This window comes from Colossoma macropomum, unplaced genomic scaffold (assembly GCF_904425465.1).
Source record: "Colossoma macropomum unplaced genomic scaffold, Colossoma_macropomum, whole genome shotgun sequence".
Classification (NCBI taxonomy): domain Eukaryota; kingdom Metazoa; phylum Chordata; class Actinopteri; order Characiformes; family Serrasalmidae; genus Colossoma; species Colossoma macropomum.
The window spans coordinates 20,781,106-20,808,316 of record NW_023494790.1 but is presented as its reverse complement, the minus strand read 5'-3'; the positions used below and the strand labels follow the sequence as shown (position 1 = coordinate 20,808,316).

General features: G+C 39.5%; 2 protein-coding genes across 11 annotated transcripts in view; one reads left to right on the top strand and one right to left on the bottom strand.

Moving 5' to 3' along the window:
* The window catches only part of zeb1b (zinc finger E-box binding homeobox 1b), an 86,306-nt gene extending 82,573 nt beyond the window's left edge, over window positions 1-3,733 (top strand). The window contains exon 8 of the mRNA XM_036572489.1: window positions 877-3,733. Coding sequence (XP_036428382.1) covers window positions 877-1,658 — 782 coding nt within the window. The 3' untranslated portion in view covers window positions 1,659-3,733. The remainder of the gene's footprint in view (window positions 1-876) is intronic.
* A 15,732-nt stretch (window positions 3,734-19,465) lies between these two features.
* The window catches only part of arhgap12b (Rho GTPase activating protein 12b), a 69,699-nt gene continuing 61,953 nt past the window's right edge, over window positions 19,466-27,211 (bottom strand). For all 10 annotated transcript variants that reach the window (XM_036572479.1, XM_036572480.1, XM_036572483.1 and 7 more), the window contains 5 exons: window positions 26,523-26,621; window positions 26,290-26,367; window positions 25,838-25,972; window positions 24,583-24,688; window positions 19,466-21,468 (listed from right to left, as the gene is read on the bottom strand). In XM_036572479.1, the coding sequence (XP_036428372.1) occupies window positions 21,294-21,468; window positions 24,583-24,688; window positions 25,838-25,972; window positions 26,290-26,367; window positions 26,523-26,621 (593 nt within the window). In that variant the 3' untranslated portion in view covers window positions 19,466-21,293. The remainder of the gene's footprint in view (window positions 21,469-24,582; window positions 24,689-25,837; window positions 25,973-26,289; window positions 26,368-26,522; window positions 26,622-27,211) is intronic.

Genomic DNA, 27,211 nt, shown 5'->3' with positions numbered 1-27,211 from the left:
TGCCTACATCCAAATGACATCACTGTGCCTTGAACCATGAGCTTGTACTTTCTTATCCTTCCCTCCAAAGCCACAGTTTATGAAACTCTTACCTCCAGCCCACGGTGGAGCGGAGCTGTCTCACCCTCTGTTGCTTATTTTGATTCATTGTTTGGTTTTATTATCCATGGATACATAATGACACGTAGCGCTTAATCCTTTGAAGCTCGGTGTGCGCGGGTTGGGAAAGGCTGGCTTACAGAGCGCTGTGGAGATTAATACAGAGGTATTTGTCACTGAGGCGCTTCATAAGCTTGGGCTGTGTACGGTGGCTTTTAAACTGCTTGTGTAACAAGCTCTGAAAAGCTCATATTTCCCTCCACATAGACACTCATCTCTGTAACTTTCAGGGGATGTAATGGGGGCGGTAATCCTGTGATAATTACTCAATAGAGCTAAAGGGGAAAATAAATGTACTGTGCACACAGACGCAAACACATGTTTTATACAGTGTCAAGGCATGGGGTCACACATACACTATATGGACAAAAGTATTGGGACACACCTCTTAATCATTGAATTCAGGTGTTTCATGCAGTCCCATTGCCTTTACAAATATTTGTGGAAGAATGGAGGAATTTTTATAGAAGTATGTTCTTAAAAAATTGTGGAAAAGAAAAGTTTAATGGATTAAACATTTTTTAAACAACTTTTGTAAAAAGTACTTTGCACTGTCAGAACTATGTTGTCAGTCCTGACACTATAGGGCCGACATTTTAGGTTAGGTTAGTTTCTGTTTTTTTTCCTACAAAGTCATCACATTATTGTCCTGAAAAAAAAAACACAACATAATATATATAAATATAAATATAAACAGAATTTTTTTCTGTCTTGCAGGTAAACGGCCTCACGAATGTGGCATCTGCAGCAAAGCTTTCAAACACAAGCACCACCTGATCGAGCACTTGCGTCTGCACTCAGGAGAAAAGCCGTACCAGTGCGATAAGTGCGGCAAACGCTTCTCTCACTCGGGCTCGTACTCGCAGCACATGAACCACCGCTACTCCTACTGCAAGAAGGAGGCCCATGGGCAGGGCATGGCGCAGAGCACCGAGGAGGAGGAGAACCACAATGAAGAACAGCCTCGGCCTGAGAGCACTGCAGCGTCACCTCCATCACAGCTGGACTCGGACGAGCGAGGGAGCAGCGCCAGAGAGGATGAGGAGAGCGAAGAGGAGGAGGAGATGGGCTCTGGCAGCGTGGTGGACGAGGACGAGATCCAGGTGGTCAGGATCGGGGAGGAAGGAGGAGAGGATGAGGAGGAGGAGGAAGAAGAGGAGAGGATGGAGGAGACGGAGGGAGGAGCCGAGGAACACGTCAGGGAAAACGGAAGACAAGAGGAGACGGTGGAAACACTAGAAGAAGGACAAGGAGAGGGAGAGAAAGATGGAGAGATGATGAAGGTTGTGGTGATGCAGGTGTGCGAGGAAGAGGAGGATAACGAAAGAGCAGAAGAACAAATGGAAAACGCAGAGCCGATGGACACGCAGGAGAACGAGGAGCAGGAACAAGCAGGGGATGCAGGAGAGAAGGATGAAGGTGAGGAGAAAGGAGAACTTGTGAAGGAGAACGGTGCAAATGAAGGAAACACATCCAGCGAAAATGGAGATGTGAAATGAAGAGGAAAAGATAAACAGCTGGGCTTTTGTCGCCCCCATCCTTTGCTACATCGTTTTACAAATGTTACTAATTTGAAGGAACAAAGACTGCAGATGCCGTCTCTTCCAGAGTATTGACTGTGCAGTAATGAAGAGAGGAGGAGGAGGAGGAGGAGGAGAGGAGCGCTGGAGCGCTGACGCTGCATTTTAGCCCACTACTGTGTATAAAATCCCCTGGTGTGCCTGATAATACGAAACAAAACTAGTTGCTTTTCCAGTGTTTATGAATATGGTTTGTATAAATACAAAGTTTAACAAACAAAAATTGACGCATATACGGACTGAAAGCTAGACACGTTTTAGCTAATAATGTTTTATTACTAAAACACCTTGGGTCAATTTCTTTTTATCAGTGTTACTAATTTTTTGTCACTCTTGTTTAAACCTTAAAAAGCTGTACAGTTGGGAGAGAGATTTCTATATGTTTTTATTGCCAATGAACAAAACTCAGTATTTTATTGCATTTGAAGGAAAAAAAAAAAAATCCTGTGCACTACCATTCTCCCAGTTTACCGATGGATCACCTCTGTGGGCCTTGCGTTGTTTATTGTCTACCTTTCAGTATTAGCACTCTAGAGCTAACCCCTATGCCATGCTAGCCTGTGCTAGCTCAACATTTACCTGTCTGTTTTGTTTTTGAAGTGGTCTGTGAGCCTTAAATGTGTAAAAAAAAAAAAAAGACAAAAAAAGATTTACACGGGTTTGGTGGGGTGGCAGGGTGGTAGTAACCTAATCTTAAATCCAAAATAAACGTTTTGAGAACTGATATTTCTGAGAAAACCCCCAGATTTGGGGTACAAGATTTCACACGAGTCAAAAGTTCACTCTTCAGTCTGTGACCTCCCACCCTCCCTTATGCAAAAGCATGCATGTTGAAGTGCCATTTGACAGCGCTCTCGCCGTTCTCAGACACACTTACCAGGCAGCATGTTAACCTGTGGGCTGGCGCTGTCTTTAATGTGGTAGCAAATCTAAACCCCTGAACCTGAACCACTAGTCCTAACCAAAGGACAAGACTGCCTCTTTTCTAACACATTCATGTAGTCTATCATCAATTCAGGAGAAGCAATCAAAGGACAAAAAAGAAAAGTTCAGTTTCTTTACCAGCCTTGAAGTGTTTATCTTTTTTTTTTCCCCGTTTGGTGCACTTCTTTATCTGATTAGCTGCACATAAACCTTTTCTTCAGGTAACAAATATAAGCAAATATGAACCCACAATTACCTTCACCTGTAGATTTTTTTCTACTTTTATAACAGTCAGTATTAATTTTTGTCTTTTCTGTTTGTTTTGTTGTTTGTTTGTTTTTCAGTGAAACATTGTGTATTGTTTGTTTGCAGTCATGGCAGTATTATTCCTCACCCCCCTCACCAGTATAACTTTTGTTTAGTTTTAGAGACCTTTTATATTTATGTGTCTTATTTTTATATTTTTCTTTATGGTTATTTATTACACAATGTAGTGTACAATATTGTAGTTTGTATTAATACAATAATATATTTTAGTATGAAGAATAATTTCGAAGATAAATGAATACAAAGCTGGGGAAGAAACTCTAGCATTTCAAAGTGTTTTAAAATAGAAAAAGTATTATTTTCAAATTTTCAATTATTTGAAAAAATTAAAAAAAAAAAAGAAATAAAATAAAAAAAAAGACCACCCAATGAAGGATTTGACCTTTATCTTCTCACGTTGCTCATTCTCATGTTACTGTCTCTTCCCCCACTAGACTTCGAGGCTACTGAACATTGATAAACGAATTGTATGCTATACACGCATGAGTCTTTGCTGTTGTACTGAAGGATTGTCCTTAACCATGAAACTGTGCTGCCCTTTTTACGAAGCCAAAATGTTGTTAATGTCAATTTTATGTTTTATTTTGTGCCAATGTGTTTTTTGTTCGTCTACGTCAAGGCCACAACTTGTTTTATATGTCCCTGTTTTAATCTATGGTTATGTATTTTTTTTTATAGATAGGTTTTTTTGTTTGTTTGTTTTTTTATGGCTCCCCATCTCACAATAAAATACATCAAGAATTGATCAAGAGCTGACTGGAGTCCATTTCAAATTGTTTCGGTTGTTTTTATAGCCAGTACACAGTCAGTTCCATAATTAATTATCGGCACCCTTAGTAATGAGAGTTGTTAGCTCAATCTCACACCCAACGTTTGAGAGGTAGAACCTTTAATTAAAGTATAAAAAAGCACATTATGATGAACGAAATGTAACTGAAGCATGTTCCCATATATATGGCATTATAGTATAGCATTATAGTAGAGGAGTCATTGCTATTATGTGCCAATAATTGTGACAATTTTTTTGTCTAATAAATTTATTAGAGTAAATTAAAGTAAATTAGAGAAGATTTACTTTAATTAAATATTAAATATTTCATGTGAGATTGAGCAAATTGCCCAGACATTTTTCTATGGCCTTTTCTTTACTAAGAGTGCCAATAATTATGAAGCTGACTGTGTATGTATGTGTATATATATATATATATATATATATATATATATATATATACACACACACACATTATAACATTTATAACAATTTACATAATACAATACTTCTGAATTATGAATCCCATGGTGGAGATAACCAGCCTAGACATCCATTTCCCACAAAACAGGAGCTGAAGCCTGAGCCATATGAAGAAGAAATATATGAAATGCAGACTGGAGAATGGAGGAAGAAGAAAGGAGAAACATCAGAAAGAGAAATAAGAAAACACAAAGATGCGAAAGAGAACAAGATGTGGCCTGACCTTCAGAACTCCCCAAGGTTATTGGCATTGATCAGGGTTGGGTTTCAGGCTGGCTTTTGGGCCAGGGAGCATGAATTAGTAATGCACTGGAGCACAGATCTATAATCTGATGAAAAGTCTGAAAATGATGCCACACCAGCTTCTTCTCTCTGATACTGTACGGCTAAACGGTTGCTGATGTGCTGTGCTCTGTGTGCGTGAGCCAGATAAAGAGCCTGATCTCTCCTGGGAGACATTAGTGTATGTGTGCGCGCAGATGTTTGAGCCAATACGTTGTCATGTGTGCCATCAGACCACAGGCTCATTTGAGAAAAGAAACATACAATAGTGTGCTGAAGTCAGAGACTGTCCTTCATTTATTTAATTTCCAGTCAAAACAGCCATAAAGTTATTAATTACTGAGTGAAAGAAAAAAGAATAAAAAAAATATATTTAACAGAAAATTACACAAAAGCCTCAACAACAACATATAACACCACTTCTCCATTTTTCAGTTTTCAGTGTGCACACTGTTTGCCTTTGTTACAGGTTTCATGCTTTTTGGGGGGATTTGCTTTCAGTTTTTCAAAGAAATTGTCAAAGAGTTATTTTTCCACAGTTCAGTCTTAGAAGTTGGTTGCACTTCCTGCTTCTCATGATCCCAGTAATCCCAGACACTTTCAGTTATGTTGAGGTCTGGACTCTGGTATGGTCGGTTCATTGTTCTGAGAACACCAGCTGCTTGTTTGTTTTCTCAGTAAGGGCTTCTTGAGAGCTACACATCCTTTCAGACCCATAGTGTTGGGTTCTTCCCACAGTGGAAGGATGGACAGAAACTCCTGTGGATTTTTCAGATCTGAAACAGGATTGGAGCTTGATTTTCTCCTCTCTCTTCAAGATGAAAGCTTTAAGTACTGTTTATCTGACGATGTCAGTATTGGTGGTCTGTCAGGTCTTGCATGGTTGTTAGGGGCCCCTGTTTCTGTATCTTTTAATAATTTTTTGAACTCCTGTTTCGGAAACTCCTGTTTTTTCCACTTATTTTCCTTTGAATTTCACCTTCTTTATTCAAGGTAATTATTTTATGTCTAATCTCTTCAGAAATATCTTCTGAAAAATGAAGAACTTGTACTTAACAGCAGTTTTGAATGGAAATTAAATGAATTGTGGTCTCTGACTTTTGCACAAAACTGTAAATTTCTCTAATATTTTCCTATATTTTTGTCAATACCAAGTGTGGCACATGCCCATATACAGCACACAGCACTGTGTAAGCTGTCCACTCTGTGTGGGTGTGTACGTGTGTGTGTGTGAGTGTAGGCTGAATGCAGTTGGTTTTTGATGAAGAAAAGCTGGTAAAGCTGCAACTGAGGCCAAGAGAGGAAGTAGATTCAAAGCAGAACATCCCCTGGGAAATTTAGAGAAAAACAAACACGCACACAAAATTACCCTACACGTACACATCAGCTTCATTTACCTGAACAGCAGAGAGAGAGAGAGAGAGAGAGAGAGAGAAATGAGATGCTGAAATGTTGATTGGTTTGTGATCAATGGCTTTTTCCTAGTGTGCCATCAGTTATGCTGCCTATAAAGAATCGCTACTGTTGGTTCTCCCTTTACACAATGCTGACCAACCTTATTATACACACCTAGATCAGTTATTTACTAAGACTTTCTTTTCCAAAGTGTTATTGAAAAAAACATATTGAAACTCTTGTGGCTCAAATGTAGTTTAAATGTAGTTTAAGCTGAAGGGTTTGAGTGCTGATGTGTGCTGACGCCACAACAAGAACAAAAAAATCGTGGAGTATGGCATTATTATGCTGTGTAAAAGGGGAAACCTGGAGGTTTTGACTTCAGAAAGTCAGAACTTCGAAGTGTTTTTCTGTGTTTGAAACAGTTTTGAGTGTCATGTGCTATTTGTGCACTCTGGTGATGAACTTGGGGAATATTGGGTATAATATAACTAAGGTTAAGATGTTCTGTGCAATATTTTTGATCAAACTTCACGCTTTCATTTCAAGTTCAAAAATTCTGAGCTCCAACGTGTTATGAATACAGCATTAGTCCCATGTTAAGACCTATCATTGCTCCTTCAGTTTTACAGATTATTCAAGAAAGAAAAAGACAGAAAAATGACAAAATTTAAACAATTTTGTTGAATCAATGTTTAAAAACTGTCACAGACAGTGCATGTGTACAAATGAGCTTTTAACAATAGTTAAAACTATCAAACTATCAAATTATTATTTAAGCAGAACCTGATATTTATACCAATCTATATATACCCAAAATATTAGTAAATTAACACAAATATGACTCATTTCGGCTCAAGATTCTCAACCTGTTTTTCTAGTTTTTAGCAAAGATTAGAGGTGATATCCAGCATACAGTCATTAAGAATCTGCCCACTCTGCTAATTCTCCAGATGCTGTTTTCTTTCATTACTGCACACCACTGTAGCCCTCTCCTGCCACTCAACTCAGTTTGACACGAAACTTCCTTTTGTCCCAATTTCTCTCTCCCTTTTTTTTTCCTTGTCCCAATCTCTTTTTGCTTTTTTCTGTTCTTTCTCCCAGTCTCTTTCTGCTCTTTCCTTCCATTCCTGTCTTTCCTCATCTCTTGTAATTCAATCAAGTGCTAAGTCAATTTTAGGCATGTTTCAGGACACCTCCCCCTTTCAGACATACACAGTCTTAATGCCGTCTAATGTGATGTCCAACACTGACCAACACACACTCTCACACACACACAAACACACAGTGAAGTAGCCAGTGGTCAGTCCTCTTACAAGACACAGCACAAGTCTTTGCACTGTCACTGCTAGAAACTGAGAAAATCACCTGAGAGTAACAAACCAGTGACAGAGTGCTGGGAGCCCAAGGCTCATCGATACACCAAGACAACTAAGGCTGTTCTGTCTGGGCCAAACTGTTGAACTTTACCCTGGTAACAATCTATATGGTCCTTTTTGTCTTTTTCAGAGGATATGAGAACACACTCTGAAAATTTTACTTGTCAGACAACAATACGTTTCCACTGTGCATCAGTCCTTTTTACATGGGCTCGAGCCCAGAGAAGTCGGCAGCGTTTCTTAATGTTGTTGATATATGGCTTCTGCTGTGCATAATACAGTTTTAACTTGCATTTGTAGATGCAGTGACGAACAGTGTTTACTGTAAATGGTTTGTCAAAGCATTCTTGAGCCCATGCAAAGATATCCATCTCAAAAACATGCTGGATTGTAATGTGGGGGTGCCTGAGGGGTCAAAGGTCACATGCATACAGTTGTGGTTTTTGGCCTTGTCCTTTACATAGAGATTTCTCTAGATTCAAATGTTTTGATTATATAAATTAACACAGACTGTGGAAAACCTAAACTTTCCTTGCAATCGCTTGTTGGGGAACACTGTTCTGAAACTGTTGGATTATTTGCTGATGCATTTTTTGGCAAAGTGGAAAGCCTTGACATAAACTAGGCCAAGGCAAACATGAGTGCATCACCTGTTTAAAATATGTTTTGAACATTTTGCAATGTTTCTAGTTTTAAATTGCCCCATCTCAACTTTTTTGAGACTTGCTGCAGGCAGCAATTTCAGAATGAGCACATGTTCACAAAAACAATTTGAATTTGATAAAACATTAGATATCTTGTACTTTTTTGTTTAAATACAGGTCACAACTTTTTTGCAGTGGGGTTTGTATATTCCCTCTCTCAGCTGTACTGTTAGATCACTGATTTCCCACCTTCGACCCCCCCTTTACCTGTTAATATCATCACCTCTACATACCCTCACACTCTCTCTCTCTCTCTGTTTCACACACACGTTTGTCAGGGTTGCTGTGTGCTGAGGTGTTTTAACCTCTGAGGCACATGACCAGGTTGGTTTGTTGAACTTTTACGCCCGAGAAAGGTTACAGGTCATGAATGGGTCAGTTAACTCTTTCCTTTTCCCTCGAGATCCTCTCACCACTGCTGCTGTAACTGCGAAACACTAAGACCAATATAAACAACCCATGTCCATCTGCAGATCAGATTTAGGGGTTCTCTGTCTGTCTCATTTTCTCTTAATCTGTCCCTCCATCCATATCTCCTTTCTCTCTCTCTCTTCATCCATATCTCCTTTCTCTCTCCCTCTTTTCCTTCCTCCCCTCCTCCCTCTGCACACACATGCTGCACTCAGAGCCAGATGGCACAGAAGAGAAAAATCAATTAGAGCTCCACCTAAGGGGCAGGGGGAATTCAGCCCGGCCCACCGCAGCAGCCCCTCCTCAAGCCCGGCCACAGCAAGATCACTCTCTCCCTCTCTTCCTTCTGCCATCCCTCCATCACCTCTACAGTAATCCACTTCTCCATCTCTCCACCCACACTAACCTCATTATAGCAGAGAGAGAGAGAGAGAGAGAGAGAGAGAGAGAGAGAGAGAGAGAGAGAGAGAGAGAGAGAGAGAGATTGAGCATTGGGTTTGTTTGGAAGTACATGAATCACCAGAGCTATGCTAAATACTGTATTACAAGCACACAGGCATTCAATTGGACAGGAGTTGGAATGATAAGGAACATCAAACCAGATTTATTCTGTGTTGGTAAACCCTGTCAGAGAAAGAGAGAAAGGAGGGAGGGAGGATAGGAGGGTGTGGGAGGTGTAGGTGGATTTCTGAAAGAGGGATAATCTGAGGAGAAAAGAACAGAGCTGACGGTATGGATTATGATTCAGAATCAAAACATGACCTTCATTACACCCTTGTGGTAGAAGAGCAGCACTGCACCTCTCAGGACTTGTTTCATCGAAACATTTTATATAAACGTTCAACAACTTTTCATTTTATATTTTTAACTTCTCTTTCCCTGAGTCCACTTTACCTGAGGTGACGTTTGTGTGAGTTTATATAGCCAAATTCATTTTACACGTCCATTTTCCAGCCTCCTTTAATCCTTCAGAATTAAACTGGCTGGCTTTGTTATTGCTCAGTGCTATACGAGGTCTTACCAACAGTGTGTGTGATAGCAGCCTTGTTCACAGACTTGTCTGCGTTTCTTTTGTCTATCTGGAGGACTGAAGGATCTGCATCCATCAGGGTGCAGATCGGAGCCCCAAACATCCCCTGTTAGTATGAGAATGATGACTTTTGATTTAGGACATCAACAGCGAGCCTGATAACCCCTGAAGAGACTTTATTATTGTTCATGGTGAGGAATCAACAGAACGGACGGCAGAAGTGACTGTTTTCATGGTCCATTCACTGCGCTGAGGCTTCACGACACAGTGGCTGTTTACATACAAAGATGTTTGCCAAAACGATTGAATTCATTTCGGTTCTAGATGAAGACCGAGGTGTTTGTATACACACGCTACTCAACAGACTGATTAAAGTCTCCGTTCACACACTACAAATAAACAGATCGCAATTTACGCGCATGCGTAGAGCACCACTTCGTAAATACGTTACTGTGACAACAGTGTCGCTCGTTACCTGAGCTCAGCTGGCATTTTTAATTTGCCCTATAGTTCGTGTAAAGCCACTGTCCTTCATTTGCTCATAGACTTTTCTGAACAGCTCGTTATTGCGAGCCTTAAGGCTCCGTAGTGGTAACCGTTTTTATGTCTTTTGAAGTCTGAAGCATAAACGTCGTTTCCTCTGCTGACCAGTTTCTGGCTCCCGCCATGTTAAACCAGAGCCTGTTAATGAGGAGCCTGGCCGCTTCCTATTTCACCCGTTATATCAAAAACATGACTGCAAAACGCCAGAGGGCGCCCGCGAGCGAATCCTCAATTAATAGGGGTGAATGGAGCTAAACGGCTAAAAAAAAAAAAGTACTTTCTAATCACTTGCCCACATCTTTCCTTTAATTTTGGAACTCAGAAGGATGTATTTCACTAAAACAAATAAAACTTGCCTGTATGTTTTCTTTTTTTCTACAGCAAACGGGCTTTGAGCGGCAGGACACCAGCGTTACTCCTACTGAGTGCGGACTGGTTGGCGGGCGGAGCAGCTCATTGGCTGTTCTCGCTCACTGACGTCATGGACGTACATGAGGCGCCGTTTTAAACTCCTATAACTGGAAATCAAAAGCAGTTAAAATATAACAGCGGTGTTAAAATGTTTTATGCTGTTCCGTGTTCAGGAAATTAATGTATGCATTATGCAAACGCCCCGTCTTAACCCATTCATTTTGGCCTTTAGCGTTTGAGAACCCCGAGAGGAGAACCAAATCAGAATTTGGTGATTTACCTGCTCAAACACACCTGATTCAACTCATCTGTTAATTGCCAGGTTTAGTTGATGTGTTTAAGTATGGAAACTACCAAACTGTGCTGGACACCAGCCCTCCAGGACCAGAGTTGTGCACCCCTGCCCTACAGAGTGGCAATTTCCTCTTTACAAGTTCTCTGGTTGAACGTTATGAACTTCCAGTATGACGCAAATACACATGTGCAGAACATACTTTCCATGTATGTAGCCTTTACATGGCTATTATTCTTCTATTTAACAGATCATTCACATGATTACCCACCTCGTGCAATTGAATAGAAATTGGCCTCAATTGGACTAGTCTATCCCGATTGAGGTGTATACATGGACATGGACTGCGCTATAGTCGGATTATTAACGGATTATCAGCCTGCATGCCAACATCGCTAATGTGGTATACTGCTCCACGGTTTATGTTTGAACTGCATCTCGGGCACGATTCATTTCTGAGGATGTGCCTAATCTACGCTCCAATCAAAGCCAAGTGCAGGGCAGCTAATCGTACTTACGCATGTATGTAGTTAAATCAGAGCTGCTGTTCTGTTCTGTGCTACCTTGTCGAAAAATCCTACCATAGTGCATGTAGGTAGTGCTCTAAATAAATTGTTAGGTAGGATATTTCAATAGCCTAAATCACCATGTCAGAAAAATCCTACGAGCATTTGAAATATATAGGTAGGATAATTTGATAACCTGTATCTCCATATCAGAAAACATTACCAGCATTAAAAGAATCATTAGGATATTTTGATAGTCTAAATCTCAGTGTCAGGAAGTAAGTAGTAAAATTAAGCTGAGTCTGTACTGAATTAACATTTAAAACATTAAGTTACTACACTACACTAATAATTATCGCATGCTTGGTAGGACCACTCAGTGGGTAGGACAAACTGTTACAACACCTGTTTAAGAGGAGCCCGTCACTTCCTATCTCTCCTATTATATCACAAACATGACTGTGAAACACTAGAGGGCGCCCATGAGAGAGACCTCAATGATTGAAGGTGAATGGAGCTAAACAGATAAAAACCAAAAGTTAAAAATTGTTTCTAACCACTTGTGCAGGAACGTCCTTTAATTCTAAAAAGCAGAAGGATGTGTTCCACTAAAATCAAGAAAACGTCCACATGTCTACATTTTTCTACAGCAAAATGATTTTGGGCAGTAGGACACTAGCGTTACTGTAGAGGTCTGCACGGGACAGTTTTTTTTAGTACCACTCCCACCTGCCCCCGCAAGATTTCATCCCGCAGAAAATTGGAATCTTTTGTCACAACCGAAGTGTTTTGACCTGCTCCAGCCTGCACAGCTTCGTCAAGGTGAACTGACATACTATATTTGACATAGTCTATTCACCAATACATAGTTTTCTGTTGAAATAACATGCAGTCATGGTTATCAGGCTCACTGTAAGTAACTTCACCGAACGGCATTTGTCTTCATGCACGCTTCGGCCCGCTTCCACCTAAAGTAAAAATTAGTTGTGGTGGGTCCTGCAGGTCCAGCGGGAATCCCACGGGTGTGCAGATCCCTACATTGCTGCTACTGAGTGCTGATTAGTTGGCATTACTGCCACTGAGTGCTAATTGGTTAGAGTGACAGCTACTGAGTGCTGATTGGTTAGCGTGACAGCTACTGAGTGCTGATTGGTTGGTTAGCTGATCAGCTCATTGGCAGAGTGAAGTGGTTCGCTTATGAACATACACAAGGCGCATTATAAAATAAGTGCTTGAAAATATAACAGTGCTGAAATATTTTATGCGATGTGTTACATTTTATATGTTATGTATTTTGAAAATTAGTTCATTAGTTCTCTGCATAAAAAACAATTCAGCATTTACAAACTACAATTTTGCCCAAAAGTTCTATAAGAGCCCATTCATTTTGTATTCGCTCTGGAGCGCCCCCTAGCGCCCAACAAACCCAGAAAACATAACTGAGTGGCAGTTCTCCTCATTAGCCATTTTCTGGTTAAATCAAGAATACCTCGGCCTCAAGACTGATATATTATGACTGTTGCCAGGGATGCAGGGAAGTGTTTTAAATTGGCATGACATGAACAGTGATGATATATTTTTTTTTTCTTTTTTAGTATTAAATAGAGCAGAATGTGTAATAATATGCTTTAATGTCACGAGAGGATATAATATACACATAACGGACACATTAATTTTATGCAAATGAGCAGAGTGCCGATCAATCAGAAAACAGTAGATGAAAAACAATGTTCAAAGCGCTTGACATTAAAAAACAATATTAAGCTGCTTTGAGGCTCAGGTCTGGCTACAGCTCTGTTTATTCCTTCTCTCTTTGCACCTCAACCTGCTTGTGTTTGAATGACTCTCCCCCAAAGCGTTCAGCAGTGGGTGAGGGAAGTGATTCAGCTCACTGTAAAGAAAATAACTGTAGTATATGAAAATATATGAATAAAACAGAGAAATTCAAACTCCACTCTAAAACAAGCACACAAAAGTCTTTACTACATTCAAATTATCAAAGTTCAGATCTAAGTTATTTTTATGAAACAAGTTAAACAATCCTAAAACCTGAGGGTGCAGCACCCCCACTTCATGCGTCCTTGGCTGTTGCAACAAAAAAAGTAACTTTACAGGAGAAGGAAAAATAATGTTCTTAACTTTCAATGGAAGTTAATGGAACAAGCATTTTAAAAGCAGTTTTAATTTTAAAAGCAGTCCAGATGTGAAACACTAATGATTCCTAAAGTTAAGGACTGATTTTCAGACTTTGGGATACATTTCAAAACAATGGGCCTCATTCACCAATATCTTCAGTACGTTTTTTTTTTTATTTGTTCTTGAGAAAGGCCCTAAGAAAAAAGTGTACATCAGATTCATGACATGTTCTTAAACCGCAGAATTGGTATCACCTTTGTGTTCTTGAGGGTGTAGAACACCCTAAGAACAAATCCGAAATGAGAAAACATTGGTAAATGTCAGAATCTTTATGAAAAATGTTTAAGTGGGTTTTAAGAAAAAAATTCTTCTTAGGAATGGTTGGTGAACGAGGCCCACTGAGATCTGACTGCTGACTCTACGAACATGAGAACATGGAAGGAGTCTCACTTCCTGCTCTACAATGCAGGGGTGTGGCCAAAATAGGGCTCTGCCTACGGACTAAAACTCTGTTTCGATAGTGACATTAAAATGTGGGACAGTAATTTTTTTTTTAAGTTAAAAATGAAACTCATGATAAATCAAAATCTTTTAAATTCACTTTAAAAGAAATCCAAAAAAACTTTTAAAAAACAACAATAAAAAAATGCAAAAAAAGTATTATTTTCACAAGTTGAAATTCAGAGCTTAGGATTTGGGACAGCTACCTCCCTATAGAAAGTACCATATTAATGATGATTTTGTATATATTTAGCTTATTACTATCTCTATTCATGCCTCAGGTTTAAAAAAGTTTATAATTCTTGTAAATATATAAGGTCTGATTACATAATTAAAAATAATTGCAGTCTGATCTAATTCAGTAGAACAGTCCATTTATAAATGGGTTTTATGACATCAAAAAGTCTAATTCAGACAGACCATTTATAAAGCTCATTTTCCGTATATGGACTGTATAAATGGAATGTCTTATAATTTTACATACTGCAAAGTCTTATTAAATAGGCTTTCTATGATTTGGGCCCTTTGAAAAAATGGAGCACATTACAATACGTCAATAAACTCCACTAGTTCTGCGTGTTACAAAGACAGACTGGGATCATCCACTAAGCTGTCTACTTAACTATGGGTTGCACAGTCCCAAGGGTGTTCAGTATCAGCTTAGCAGATTCAACACATTTGATTAAATTCTATACACATGTATAGGTGGTGTGTCAGGGAGTTATTTCAATCTGGTGTAATTCTTCAAGTTATCTGAACTGAAAGCAGCGGTAGTCTTTTTTGATGTTCTTCCTAACCTACAAATGCTTACAGGGTAAGACTGTTTAAGTGGACGCTGCATGTATTCACGAGACTACTAGACTGATCTCTCATAGCCACTCACAGCCACACTGCAGCAGCTCCAGTCCGCACCGCGGCTGCTGGAGTACCCACCATAAATCACCTCGCCAACAAGGTGTGTGTGTGTGTGTGTGTGTGTGTGTGTGTGTGTGTGTGTGTGTATGAGATGTCTCTGGGTGGGCAAAGAGTGTAAAGTAAACTCTAGGGAAAGGCAGTCATAATACCAGAGCAAACACCCCTCATTTATCACTCAGAAGTGTGTGCATGCACACATACACACTCACCACCACCCGAACAACCCTATGATTTCTCAGGCTTTAATTAAGAAGCACACGGCGCTATTTATAAGCGTGATCGTCACTTAGTAGCACTAATAAGGAGGTTAGCTGTTGAAACACATATCATTAACTCTCACAGGCTCTGTTATTGACTCCACATTCTAATAAGCTGCTGACTGGGACCAGCACCACTGCTGGAGCCTGAAGACGATTCAGCAGACAGGGGGAGAGAGAGAGCGAGAGAGAGAGAGCGAGAGCGAGGGAGAGAGAGCGAGAGCGAGAGAGAGAGAGAGAGAGACACCCACCACCCTGCCTGCCCTGCTCAAGCAGAAGCAAGAGCAAATTAGTAGCTCAAGACAAACTAATTAGCATGTAGGAACAGTCCGAACCAGCAGAGTGTGAGGAAAGAGAGACAGAGAGAGAGACATGCAGTTTAAACCACAGTTAAATCACAGCACCAGCACTTTCCTCCTCCCCACTGAGCTACAGGCAGGCTGTTTCAGGTGAACTAGTGACGTGCTGTTCCCAACTAAGCTGGCTCTTTAAGTTGGTCAGTTTCAGTTAAAGTTGGGAGCTGATTTGCGTATTAGCCTTTTTGTTTGGTAGCTGAAGCAAATATAACTAGTTGAAAATGAATCAATATTCACTTATGCATCAGTATGCATCAGTGCAGGGAGCGAAACACATCCCAGTGAAACATCTCATCCACATTAGGGACAAGACAGAATGTTTGTTTTTGAATAGACCTTTAAAAATGCAAGAATCAGACAGTATAGTATCGAATAGAGTTGAATACTGTCAAATAGAATAGTTTTTCGAATGAAACTTAGCTTCTCTCTAATGTTGTATGTCAGGGGTGTCCAATCTTATCCACAAAGAGCTGGTGTGGCTGCAAGTTCTCAATCCAAATGAGCTGGAGCACACCTGATCCACTTGTATAATCAGTTATTCAGCCTTCAAACAACAGATCATGTGTAGTCCTGCTTGGAAATGTTGGAAGTAAAACCTGTAGCCACACCGGCCCTTTGTGGATAAGACTGGACACCCCTGTTGTATGTTCTCATATTTAAGAACCATGAAATGTCTGAACTCTATACGCCATTAGAGGGCAGTGAAGATCCTGCATCCGTGTTTTGGATAGAGGTGGAGTAAAAAGGAAAAACAGAAAGTAGAAAGACTACTGCAGCTGCCTAAAGGCAACCACTCACCAGAGAAGCACCACAGTGCCAGAACTATAAAAGGTCAGCTATAACACATAAGAAGCATTGCAGAAAAGTGCTGATAAACATGAAGCTCATGTTCATTTTACACTCGTATAGATTTCATCACACTTTAAACACTAGTGAATTAATGAGGTTTGGAATCTGCTAACTTCGTGAATTTGTTGTTTTTGAGGTAAAAGGTATGAGGTGAAATACAATGTGACTAGGCTAGTAACATTAGGTAATGTGAAAACAGACAATTATCATTTGTCTGCTTATCTTCAAGACTTCAAGTGCTGTTCTCATTATTATTCAAACATTTTTGTATAATTATTATAAACACAATGCAAATAAATGATGTTAATTAGAAGGTAGAATTAAAGTTCATGATGGGCAAAAACAGATCAATTCAACACGCCAGTGAGCTGAGCCAACCAAAGTGAATCACTGACTAGAGCCGCAATTCACATCACAAGGTAAAGCCCCTGGCAGGATCCCCAGACTCTTTAACAGCGGCCCAGGTAATGCGGCACGGCCAGGCCAATCACACTGCAGCCCTCATCACTAAATGGATGTGCAGAAAGGTCCATTATCTGTCAGGCTTGATACACTACACCTTATATTTATTGCCTACTTAATGGGGTTGATTGTATTAGTGAATGAAGGGGCGAGTGTGTGTGGTTAGAGAGGTGTGTATGGGTTGGGGGCGGGGGAGGGGGGTATATAGATATACTGACCCTGTATTTCCAGCCTTCTGCAATTACCTTATGTAAATCCAGGATAAGAACGTGTTTAAAATGCATTGGATTTTGCAATGCAAAGCCATCAAGTCCAGCCATGCGAACTTCGTTAATAGCGGAGCATGGCCAATGACATTTGAAATACTTACATGATTATTTCAGCCGGGCCTGCTTGCATGTGAACCCTATTTTAAAGCAGGCTTATGAGAGAGTATTTGCTAAGAGGGCTTGAACAAAGCACTCGCACACAAGGAGTGAAAGCTTTATAGTGGAGTGAGTGGAATATGTAATTGATGGTGATGTGGACACAAGCAGGTCTGTGTACAGAAGCATAAAGAGTTATTTGAATACCTGAGAAAAACATATTGATAAGTAATTCCACACAATAAAATCAGTCAGGTTCTGCAGACACAACACTAGTCAATATGACAAATACCACCCTATTTATTCTCTTTTTTGATTTGAAGTCATTATTCATTCACTGCAAATGTCAGCATGGTTACCGCAATCATAGACAGGACTGTGAAAAAGTCAACGTTGACCCCTCATTAATTTAATTTCCAGTCAAAACAACCATCAATTACAAATAAATAATTTCTCAGGAGGTACTTACATTACATATAAAGTAATCCACTTGCATAAGGAGGGGAAAAGTCAAGTGAAAAAACACTGAATTAAAAAAGAAACTAAGTTACAGATAGAATGGGTGGTAGACCACCCACACTGTCACCATCAGATAAACAGCACTTACAGCTTTCATCTTTGAGAGAGAGGAGAAAATCAAGCTTTACTCTTGTTTCAAGTCTGAAATCCACAGGTGTTTCTGTCCATCCTTCCACTGTGAGAGAACAGCTCAACACTGTGGGTCTGAAAGGACGTGTAGCTGTCAAAAAGCTATTACTGAGGGAAAAAAAAGACAAAAAAGAAAATGTGCAAATAAAAACAAAAGCTGCGGGTGTTTTTAGAACAATGGACCCCAGAGCACAGACCACTGAATATGTTTGGGATTACTTGGACTGAGAGAAGCAGAAAAAGGTAACCAACTTCTGACACTGAACTTTGGAGGTGCATTAAAATATCCCAGCAGAATTCTTTAAATCAATTCAGAGTCTCCTAAAAAAAAAGGAAGCTGTAAAAAAAAACGTAAAGGATGAACACACTAAATACTGAAAAAAACCTGGGATTTTACTTAGTTGTTGAATATGTGTGTGTGGTGTGTATTCTGTTTTTCCCCTAATGCTTAAAAATTAATAACTTACTTAACAGCAGTTTTGACTGGAAATTCAATAGACATATAAAAAGGGTGGTCTCTGACTTTTGCACAGCACTGTATACTAAACTAACTGAAAGAAGTATTAGTTATCCAGTATGTATGCAAATAGGCAAAGTTGATGAATAGTTAAAGACTGGAACACTCTTAAGTGTCAGCTAGACTGATTGACTAGGGAATTATGGCCCCTTAACTCCTTTTCACATTTATATAAATATATAGGAGAGGAGTTATCTTGTTAAATAAATTAATTCATAGAGGTTGTGAAAGATAAATAAGAGCGGATTCAGCAAGAAAGTTTACTATTTGGGATCGGTTCTGTCCGCTACACATTTAGCTTGGCTTGTATTCGCTTTTCAGTGTACAATAATACAGTCCCCATGGATACGGCTGAAAGTGATATAAATGTTTCCACATGTTTCCTAATGAATCCAATTACGCAGATTAGGTGTGGCTTCGCTACAGGAAATACAGAAACTACTCCTGAGACTACAAAGGATCCTATCAAGAAGGGAAGGAAACTTAGCTTATGGTATCATAACTAATACGGCCGAGATAAGTGCCAGGGGGATGCTGAAACACAGATTAAGCCTCGTGAGTGTTGGGAGGGCCGATAGGTGTAGAGACAGTCAGTGAGTAATGTGCTGTTTGAGTGTTAGAGAAACACTTTAGGAGAAAGACAGAAAAAAGAGAGAGCACCAAGGTGATGAATGTTTTATGGGTCATAATGGCATGCTCAAATTACCTCCCCACACTTTGGCCTCCGTGGACCTGAGAGGCCAGGAGCTTTCCTGGCATGGCTGCCCAGAAACAAGCAGTAGCATATGGTGCACACGTCACACACCTCTAGGGCCCCGGCTGCTCAAGACTGTGGTCAGAGTTATGAATTATGGATATGAGCTAATTGTTTTCTCATTTGGAAATTCTGTTCCCTGCCCCCTCTGCCTTTGCTACACAGGTTGTGGTCTCAAGCAGGCCTGTGATTTTATACTTGCCTGGTCATTTGTCTTACTTTTCTCCAATTCAAGGTGGTCTCTCCTGTTAGAAAAACAGAGCAAATGCTATATAAAAGCTGGTTTGGAAAACAAATAAAGACCTTAATAAGAGAGTAACTTATGTACCTTATGTACCTTCGGGTACCCTATGTTGTTCATTGGCCACTGCAAACTGAGATTTTTCTAAACGGTTCCAAAAAATGAAGACTAACTTCATTTTCAAAGAGATGAGAAAACAAAACAATACCAACATACAAATGGAATAATGAGAGAGAAGCTAGTAGACACAGCAAATCAGCCACATACCGTTTATGTGATTTGTATTCTTTTTAATTAGAATTAGACACGTCCATGTCAGAAACAGTAGTTAGTCTCAGAATTACATTCAAAATGTGCTGCTCACAATGCATTGCGATACCAACCCTTCTTTATTTCTGAAGCAATTAATATCTAATATTTATTATTATTCTTAATGTATATAATATTAGAGCAATCTGTTCACACTTCAGTCGCTATTTGCATTCTTTTTTTATAACAACTGGTTCATCAAGTATTATTTTAAAGGTAATCTGTACACTCGCTTTCGAAATCTCATATATAAAAAAGAATCTTCACATTGTGTACAGTCACACCACAACACTATTTCCCCGAGCCCTCCTGTCTTTTGCTGTTCATATTTACGTAGAGACTAAAGAAAGCGGGACAGAGAGAAGATTAGAGGGGGAGTACCACTATTGATCTGAAATTGAAGCGGTAAGACTGAATGCAAACTTAAACATCTCCCCTTTCAAATTCCAGTAACACTAGAGTTGGAAAGCAAAGGAACAAGGATGGAAAGGGGAAGCAGAAAAATAAAGGGGGCAGGGCAAACAAGGTGAGTGAGGAGTTACACATTCCCCAAATTTCTAATTAATCCATAGCCACTTGTGTTTTTCACCCACAGAGGCATAGCGAACATATTCAGACAACAAATTACGAATTGGTACAACCCCTACAAGATCCGCTCATGTACTTCCAGCTGTTCCACAGGTAATACGTGAATGCTTCATTTTATCCCACATAAGCAGCACAGTCTTAACCACAGGTCTGACAGCACACACACGCCATCATATTGTCACAGTCCAGTTACTTGATTAGAGAGTTACAGTGGAGAGTTCCTGAAAAGCTCAGACAGCTGTTCTGAGATCCTATTAGGTGAGATGCTGTCACAAGGTAGTAATCTAGTATCCAGTCTTGGAGATAGAAGAGGCAGTTCTTTCCGGTTCTTTCGAAGAATAGAGTCTGCAGTCAAAAGGGCAGATGCTATAAGCTTTTTGATAAGAGCAAGAAAAAAGGTGAAAAACACATCCAAGTAAGCCATGCCAATCCTTCTGGATCCTGAAAGAGTCCAGTTGTAATACTGACAGTAAGTCGTTATTCATATTTATTTAGCTCAGCCTGGTAAATGACTCCCTTTCCATAGATTAGTAGTCACTGAGAAATAATACTGCTTGCCATAACAGTCCACTGTATTTCATGAAGGAAAAAAAGGTCCAGAACGTCAAGTGCAGATTCGCCCAAAGCACAGAGGGCGTCTGAGCAAAAATTAGTCCAGTTTCAGAAGCCTTTCTTCAGTATTCACTATACACATACACCTCAAAGAACTCCCATAGTCCTCAGCCCATAGCAGTCTTCTTCAGGCCATCTGTACTGGTCAAGACAGGAGTGCAGTATCCAATGACTGTCTATTCTCATCCTCTGCAAAAGCACAAATGGAGACTTTTCCAATTTTAAATTGTCCAAAAATTAAAATAAAAAATCCAGCTTATTCTCAGTCAAGAGCAGAAGCAGCTTCTTCTCAGGAATGGTAAACCAAACAGAAAATCAAAAATTCTGTACATCATCAAAAGCCTCAAAGCATGAAGTGCATAAAGTACCTTTCTATACTCTTGTATTATTTCAACCACTTTTGCAACCCTCCATAACTCAGTCATTCCTCTCTTTGTGTATGTTCTCTACTAAGCTTGGTCCATAGCGAATGAAAGCCTGCCTTTGCTTTTACATGGTGTATTCTGCGATGGTCGTGTTTCGGCATGGTGTTCTCTGGACCCTTCTCGAGCAGGTGACGCGAGCGATGTTCTACACACCACAGATGCTCTACCTGCCGAATATGTTCTCATATTCCAGCAGGATCAGTTCTACGATCTGGTTCTGGTAGACCATGTGGACGGCCATGTTACCCGTCTCGGTCTCAGGCCGCAGGAGCGTGGGGCCGAAGACGATGGCCACACTCTGAGTAGTCATCCTGTTCGCCTCTCCGTGATCTATCACTCTGATGGAAAGCAAGAGAGAGAGAGAAAATCATATTGATGCCACCTCTAGTAAAACAGCATCAGCTAAACATTTAAAGAGCAATTTCAAGCTTATCTAGAACAAAGGCTGTACAGCACGTTAAAGTGCTCTCATATGCAAAAAACAAAGCTAAACAGAATGTGCAGGGCTGTAGTTCAGTTTTACTATTCATAATCAATTAATCTGTTGATTACTGCTTTCATAAATCTGATTTTGAAGAAAAAACTGCATCTTCGATATGTTCGATATTTGTTAATGGCTTTAAAGTTGTCTTATCCTATCATCACTACGCCACATCATTTTTGACTTGAGGTGTTGCAGCTATTGCATTGGGAAATCTCAAAAAGGACATTTCTGCTAAAAGTGATCTGAAAAACTGCATCACAGAGTTCCAAGACAAGACCACCAGGACTATGCAAATAAAATACTTTTACAGAACTGCCAAGTTACAGAGTCCAGGAGTTTCATTCTTGCTAGGAGTTTTCAGAAACCCTTTCATTCTTTGATCCACTTTTTCTGCCACCATCATGTTTTAAACTGTCTTCCTTCAAAAGTTTTACCTTTCTTAAAGAAGCGATGCTGCTCACTAAATGATAACAAATGATCACGCTGATTCACTCTTACAACCCTATTAAATAAATGTTGATTTCTTTTACCAACATAAAAACACCCAAATATGGATCCAATATCCTGCTGCAGGAGAATATGAGGTATCAGGAATGGTTCCATATCATTTATGAAGCAGCCTGCCTCCATCCTCCATCTGCAGTTACAGTGGACTGAGAGTCATTTAAATGCAAATGGAAGCAACGGCAAATGTCAGTGTGTTTGATATGGCAATGACAATCTGAGCTCAGTACCAACATAGACCTTCACTGAGGGTGAGAGAGCAGCCTGTACTGATCAGAAATGAACGACTCTCCCCCTCAGTGCTCTTCTTCCCCCAGCTACTCACTTTTCTTTCATCTACAACTAACTGCAGTAAAAGCACTGTGTAAAAGATGCGTGTGCCAGCTTTAAGTGACAATCATTCAAAAAGATGGAGGTGATACACCTGCCTGAAGATTACACTCAGCTTTAGAACCTTTCAGTCACTATGAAAACATGCTGTTTTTTGCTTTGCCTTGTGGGAGGTTGGCCACTTTCTCTCTTACTGTATGAATGGTGAGCTGTTTTAAAAACCAATTTCAGAGAAAAGGAGGAAAAAATGACAAACACTTTGACTATGTATCGAAATGCATCACACATGCCAGATAAATGGCAAGCATTAAAAAAACAAAAAAGATATGGCAAAAATTTTATTAAATTATATTAAAGAATATATTAAGAAAAATTCCCATCACTTCACAGGTGGAGTCTAAAAGACCAGTATAGTATAAATGGTACAGTCCCTCAAAACTGCCATAGTTTTACAAGAGTCTTTGAATGCATATGAGTGGAGAAGTTAGTGGAGCAGACAACACTAAACTCTATGGAAAGTAGTTTCTTACTGTGCCTGCACTGCACAGTGATTATTTCTCACTGTAACCACAACAACAAGGTTTGACCAACACCTGAAGGCAATGACTGACTTGCATATGAAACACAATACTTCTTAACCAAATGTGAAAGCTATTTCCATTTTGGTTGTTCCACATGTTCAGTGTAATCTGGAGGTTAAAGCTTCACTAAAGCAGATTCCACTCAAAGCTCAAACTGATGAAAGATTCATCCAAATCTCACCTGCTTCAAGGGAAGCCAACTTAACAACTCATGATTATTTTACAGCTTGGGATGGAGCAGTTTAGATGATGAATGAAGGTACGTTTAGAGTTTAAGGGTGTTTTCACACATAGGTCTTTTTCAAATGAACCAAACTCGGTAAAACATTGTGAGATGTGGTAAAATATTCCAATAGCGCCAAGCTAGTAAAACCATTAAACGGTTACTATCATTCATGAGATCATTTTCGCTTAGCATCACCCTTTAATGACCGTAACAACACTGTAAAAACACATCAGCTGTAATATGCCAGCACTACAGTCTCTTCACAAGATCACACAAACCCACAAGAAGCCGTTCTCCTGAGGAGTCTGTTTTTACCTTCTCTATGCCGTGACTGTGGTCGTATTTGTATTGTAATCCTCAAGGTTCTTTAACTTCTTTCCACCAGTGAAATGGAAATAGTCAGAGATATTTGTAATTCATATAATCAAATAAAATATTTTTCCCCGTAACTATCAGATTAACTAGGAATACTCTTGTTTTGTACAAATGTGGACTTGTTCACTCACCTACAAAGATGAAAATCCAGTTTCGGTTTTGTAAATCAAACATATTTTCATTGAAAAATAAGAATATAACATTGTTCAAGAGAAAAAATGCATAATGCAAAATCTCAGGAACCTTCAAAACAGGCCAAAATTGCATTTTATAGCTACTGTGAAAAGGGGTTAAGCACAAAGTGAGTCACGATGCTCAGTGAGTATGTGAACATATCAAACATAATCAAACCCCACCCCTTTTTAGCTTTGGTAAGGCACTATGACCAGATGCCTTATTCTTCTCTGCTGCTTAATGCAGGTACAGATTCTTACACGCCCTCAATGCTGTAATGTAATTACATTACTACCACACACACACACACACACACACACACACACTCAAGCATTTCTTAACTGCAATACCTACCATCAGTCTATCCTTATGTAATCAATCTACTCAACCTCTACCCTCTTCGACCCTCTCTCTCTCTCTCTTTCTCATATGTTGATCACTCATGCATCACACCATGGTGTCAAGAGGATGTGGTCTATCACCTATCTCCCTCCATATCCCTCCTCCTGTGCTCTCTCATAATGATGTAGTTGGCTCATGTCCAGGTCTGTCCCAGTAATGGATGGAGTGAGATAACTCAATACAGGCAGCCTGTGCAGAACACATGCTGTACCCGAATCACCTCTGACAAACACAAACACAAATCTGCACGGATCCTTTCCAAATCTTACATAACAAACGAGCAAATCTATCACAATTCAGATTCAAGGCCCCATTTCACGACCCCCCGCCCACCCACCACCCCAAAAAGGGTGTCAGATAAGGGGAGAGAGGTTACCTTTTCAAGTGTTTGAACAGGACTTGCATTGTTTCCTGATTTGGTTTTGGCAACTGCTTGATTAGGTCTTTTATGCCCTGGACCCTCTGCTTATAGTCAGAGTTTTCTGTAGAAAAATCAGAGAGAAAAACGAAAGAGAAAGGGATTAGCATCTGCCTCATGGCCTGTTCGCAAAACTGTCCTCAGGGTTCTCTGCTTAGTCACTGCTTTGACAGGTTCTTTGCAAAACATATCTTATAGCACCCTCTTGTGGCTACTTTCTGAATTGTAGATTTTTCATGTTACAGAAAATAAATACTGAGATCTTCAGTACTGTCTAACACATTACTAATCATTAAATATTTAAGGTGAAACATATAGGAAAATATGAACAACTGCTCTGCCACTATTCTAACCTAAGCAGGTTCAGCTTTTATTGTAAACAGACACTACTGTGACAGTGTCAGTCACTCAGATTCAGTGTCTGAATTCAACTTATGATTGAGAAATTTGAAAGAGAAATTTAAATACAGAAATTTCATGCTGCTAACAGCAACATGGACTTCTCCAGGCTGCACCTTGTTTTAATAATTTGCACTGAAGATGTTTAAAGGAATGCTTTACTGCTGTTATGTTTCAGCTAAATTTCCACACTCATCCATATTTTAGCTGAATCCTAGATGATTTCTGACTCAGTTGTAGTTGCATGGTCTGTCATAAATGTTACTGTGTGTGTTTATTATGTGTGTGCTCTAAATCCACACATACTATATGGACAAAAGTATTGGGACAAACCTCAATCACTGAATTCAGGTGTTTCATTCAGTCCTATTGCCACAGGTGTATAAACCCAAGCACCTAGCCATGCAGTCTGCCATTACAAGCATTGGTGAAATTGACTGGCCCTCACAAAACCCTGACCTCAAACCTTTGGCATGAACTAGAACAGAGATTGTGAGCCAGGCCCTCCTGTCCAACATCTGTGTATGACCTTGGAAATGTTCTTCTGGATGAATGGACAGAAATTCCCACAGACACTCTTTAAAATCTTGTAGAAAGCTTCCCAGAACAGTGGAAACGGTTATAGCTGCAAAGCAGGGACCAACTCCATATTAATGTCATAAAAGCTGTAGGTGTCCCAGTACTTTTGTCCATATAGTGTGGCTATTAGTTCTGAAATGCCCAAAATGTTCATTTGTTTAGTGTTTAATTGTTGATGTCTTATCTCTTGTATAAATCAGATGCATGACTATTAAGGATAAAGGCTATAACTCACTGATGGCATTAACAAAGTCATTAAAAGAGGCATAGGTGAAGAGAGGCTCTGGAAGCTCCCTGAAAAACATCTTCAGAGCACCGGTGGTCACATGGATATCCTCCCATTTGCTGTCCTCTAGATCCACCTTCTCATCTGTCATACACAAAGACCAGAGATGTCTAACAAATAGTAGCACCATAGATATTTAATTTTTTATGTAACGGTATTGGCATTAAATTAATAGATAACACCACAAGTCAACTGATATATGACCGTCATAATTTGGTATTTAATTTTTATTACATACATTACATCAATTTAGCTTAGGTATAAACAGATGTGCTTTTAAATACACACTTAATATTTTAATTTCAGTGTCCATCACAGGGAAATTTAAAATGTATAAGAGACTAGTTATGTTCAGCTATAAAAATGTATAATGTAAATCTTTAAATGCACACTATCCGTACCATGATTGACAGCAAAGCGTAGTTTCTGAATGACAGCCAGATTGCCACTGACTCTGTATAAGCCATCAATATTTAAGCCTGTAGAAAAACACACGAGAGAGAGAGACAGGGAGAGAGAGAAATTAAGCCAACCCTTAGGTCTGTTAAATGTATCAATTTTACTTAGTTTGCAGCACTAAATAACCAATCTAACATTAAAATTCACTCAGATGCAATAATAAGTTTGGGAGTACCTGTTTTTTCCACATGCTCAATACACATCCTGACAAAGTTGGGTACTGAGGTGTTCTCCCTGGCACAGAGACTGGTCAAACTGCACCCAAACACCTGATCTAAAAACAGAGCAGATAAAAGAACGATTCATAGATCCAGCCAGCGTCAGGAGGATATATTACATAATGTAGACAGAAATTTGCCTATCCACGCTCTCCTCAGAAAAAGCATTTTTTTTTGCTTTTGGAACTTTTACCAGGTTGGACAAACTTTACAGACCTTCAGCAAAAATCCCAATCAACCTAATAGGAAATTGTAACACACTTTCATAGTCACTATATAGAAGTGAGTTTATAGTTTAAAATGCTACGCTAGCAAGCTAGACACAATTAAGCAGGTTGAGGGCAAGGAAGAAAAATCTCTATTACACAACAAAAATCTAATCATGTGGTCCTTCACATGTATACAAAGTATAAGCTGTGTGCTAGAATTTGTCATTAAGCTGAACTGAATTTTTGCCAGCATTCTGTACACTTAGTCCAATCTTGCAACATCAGCTATGAAAGACTGCTCTTGTAGGCGGAGCATGCATAGGTCATTGCAGAAACAATTTATAAACGTCCAAACGTCTGTACTCAGAGAAAATTCCCAAACTAACAGAACTCATTTATTCTTTAAAATCACTAGACACGTATTTCTGTCTGTCTCT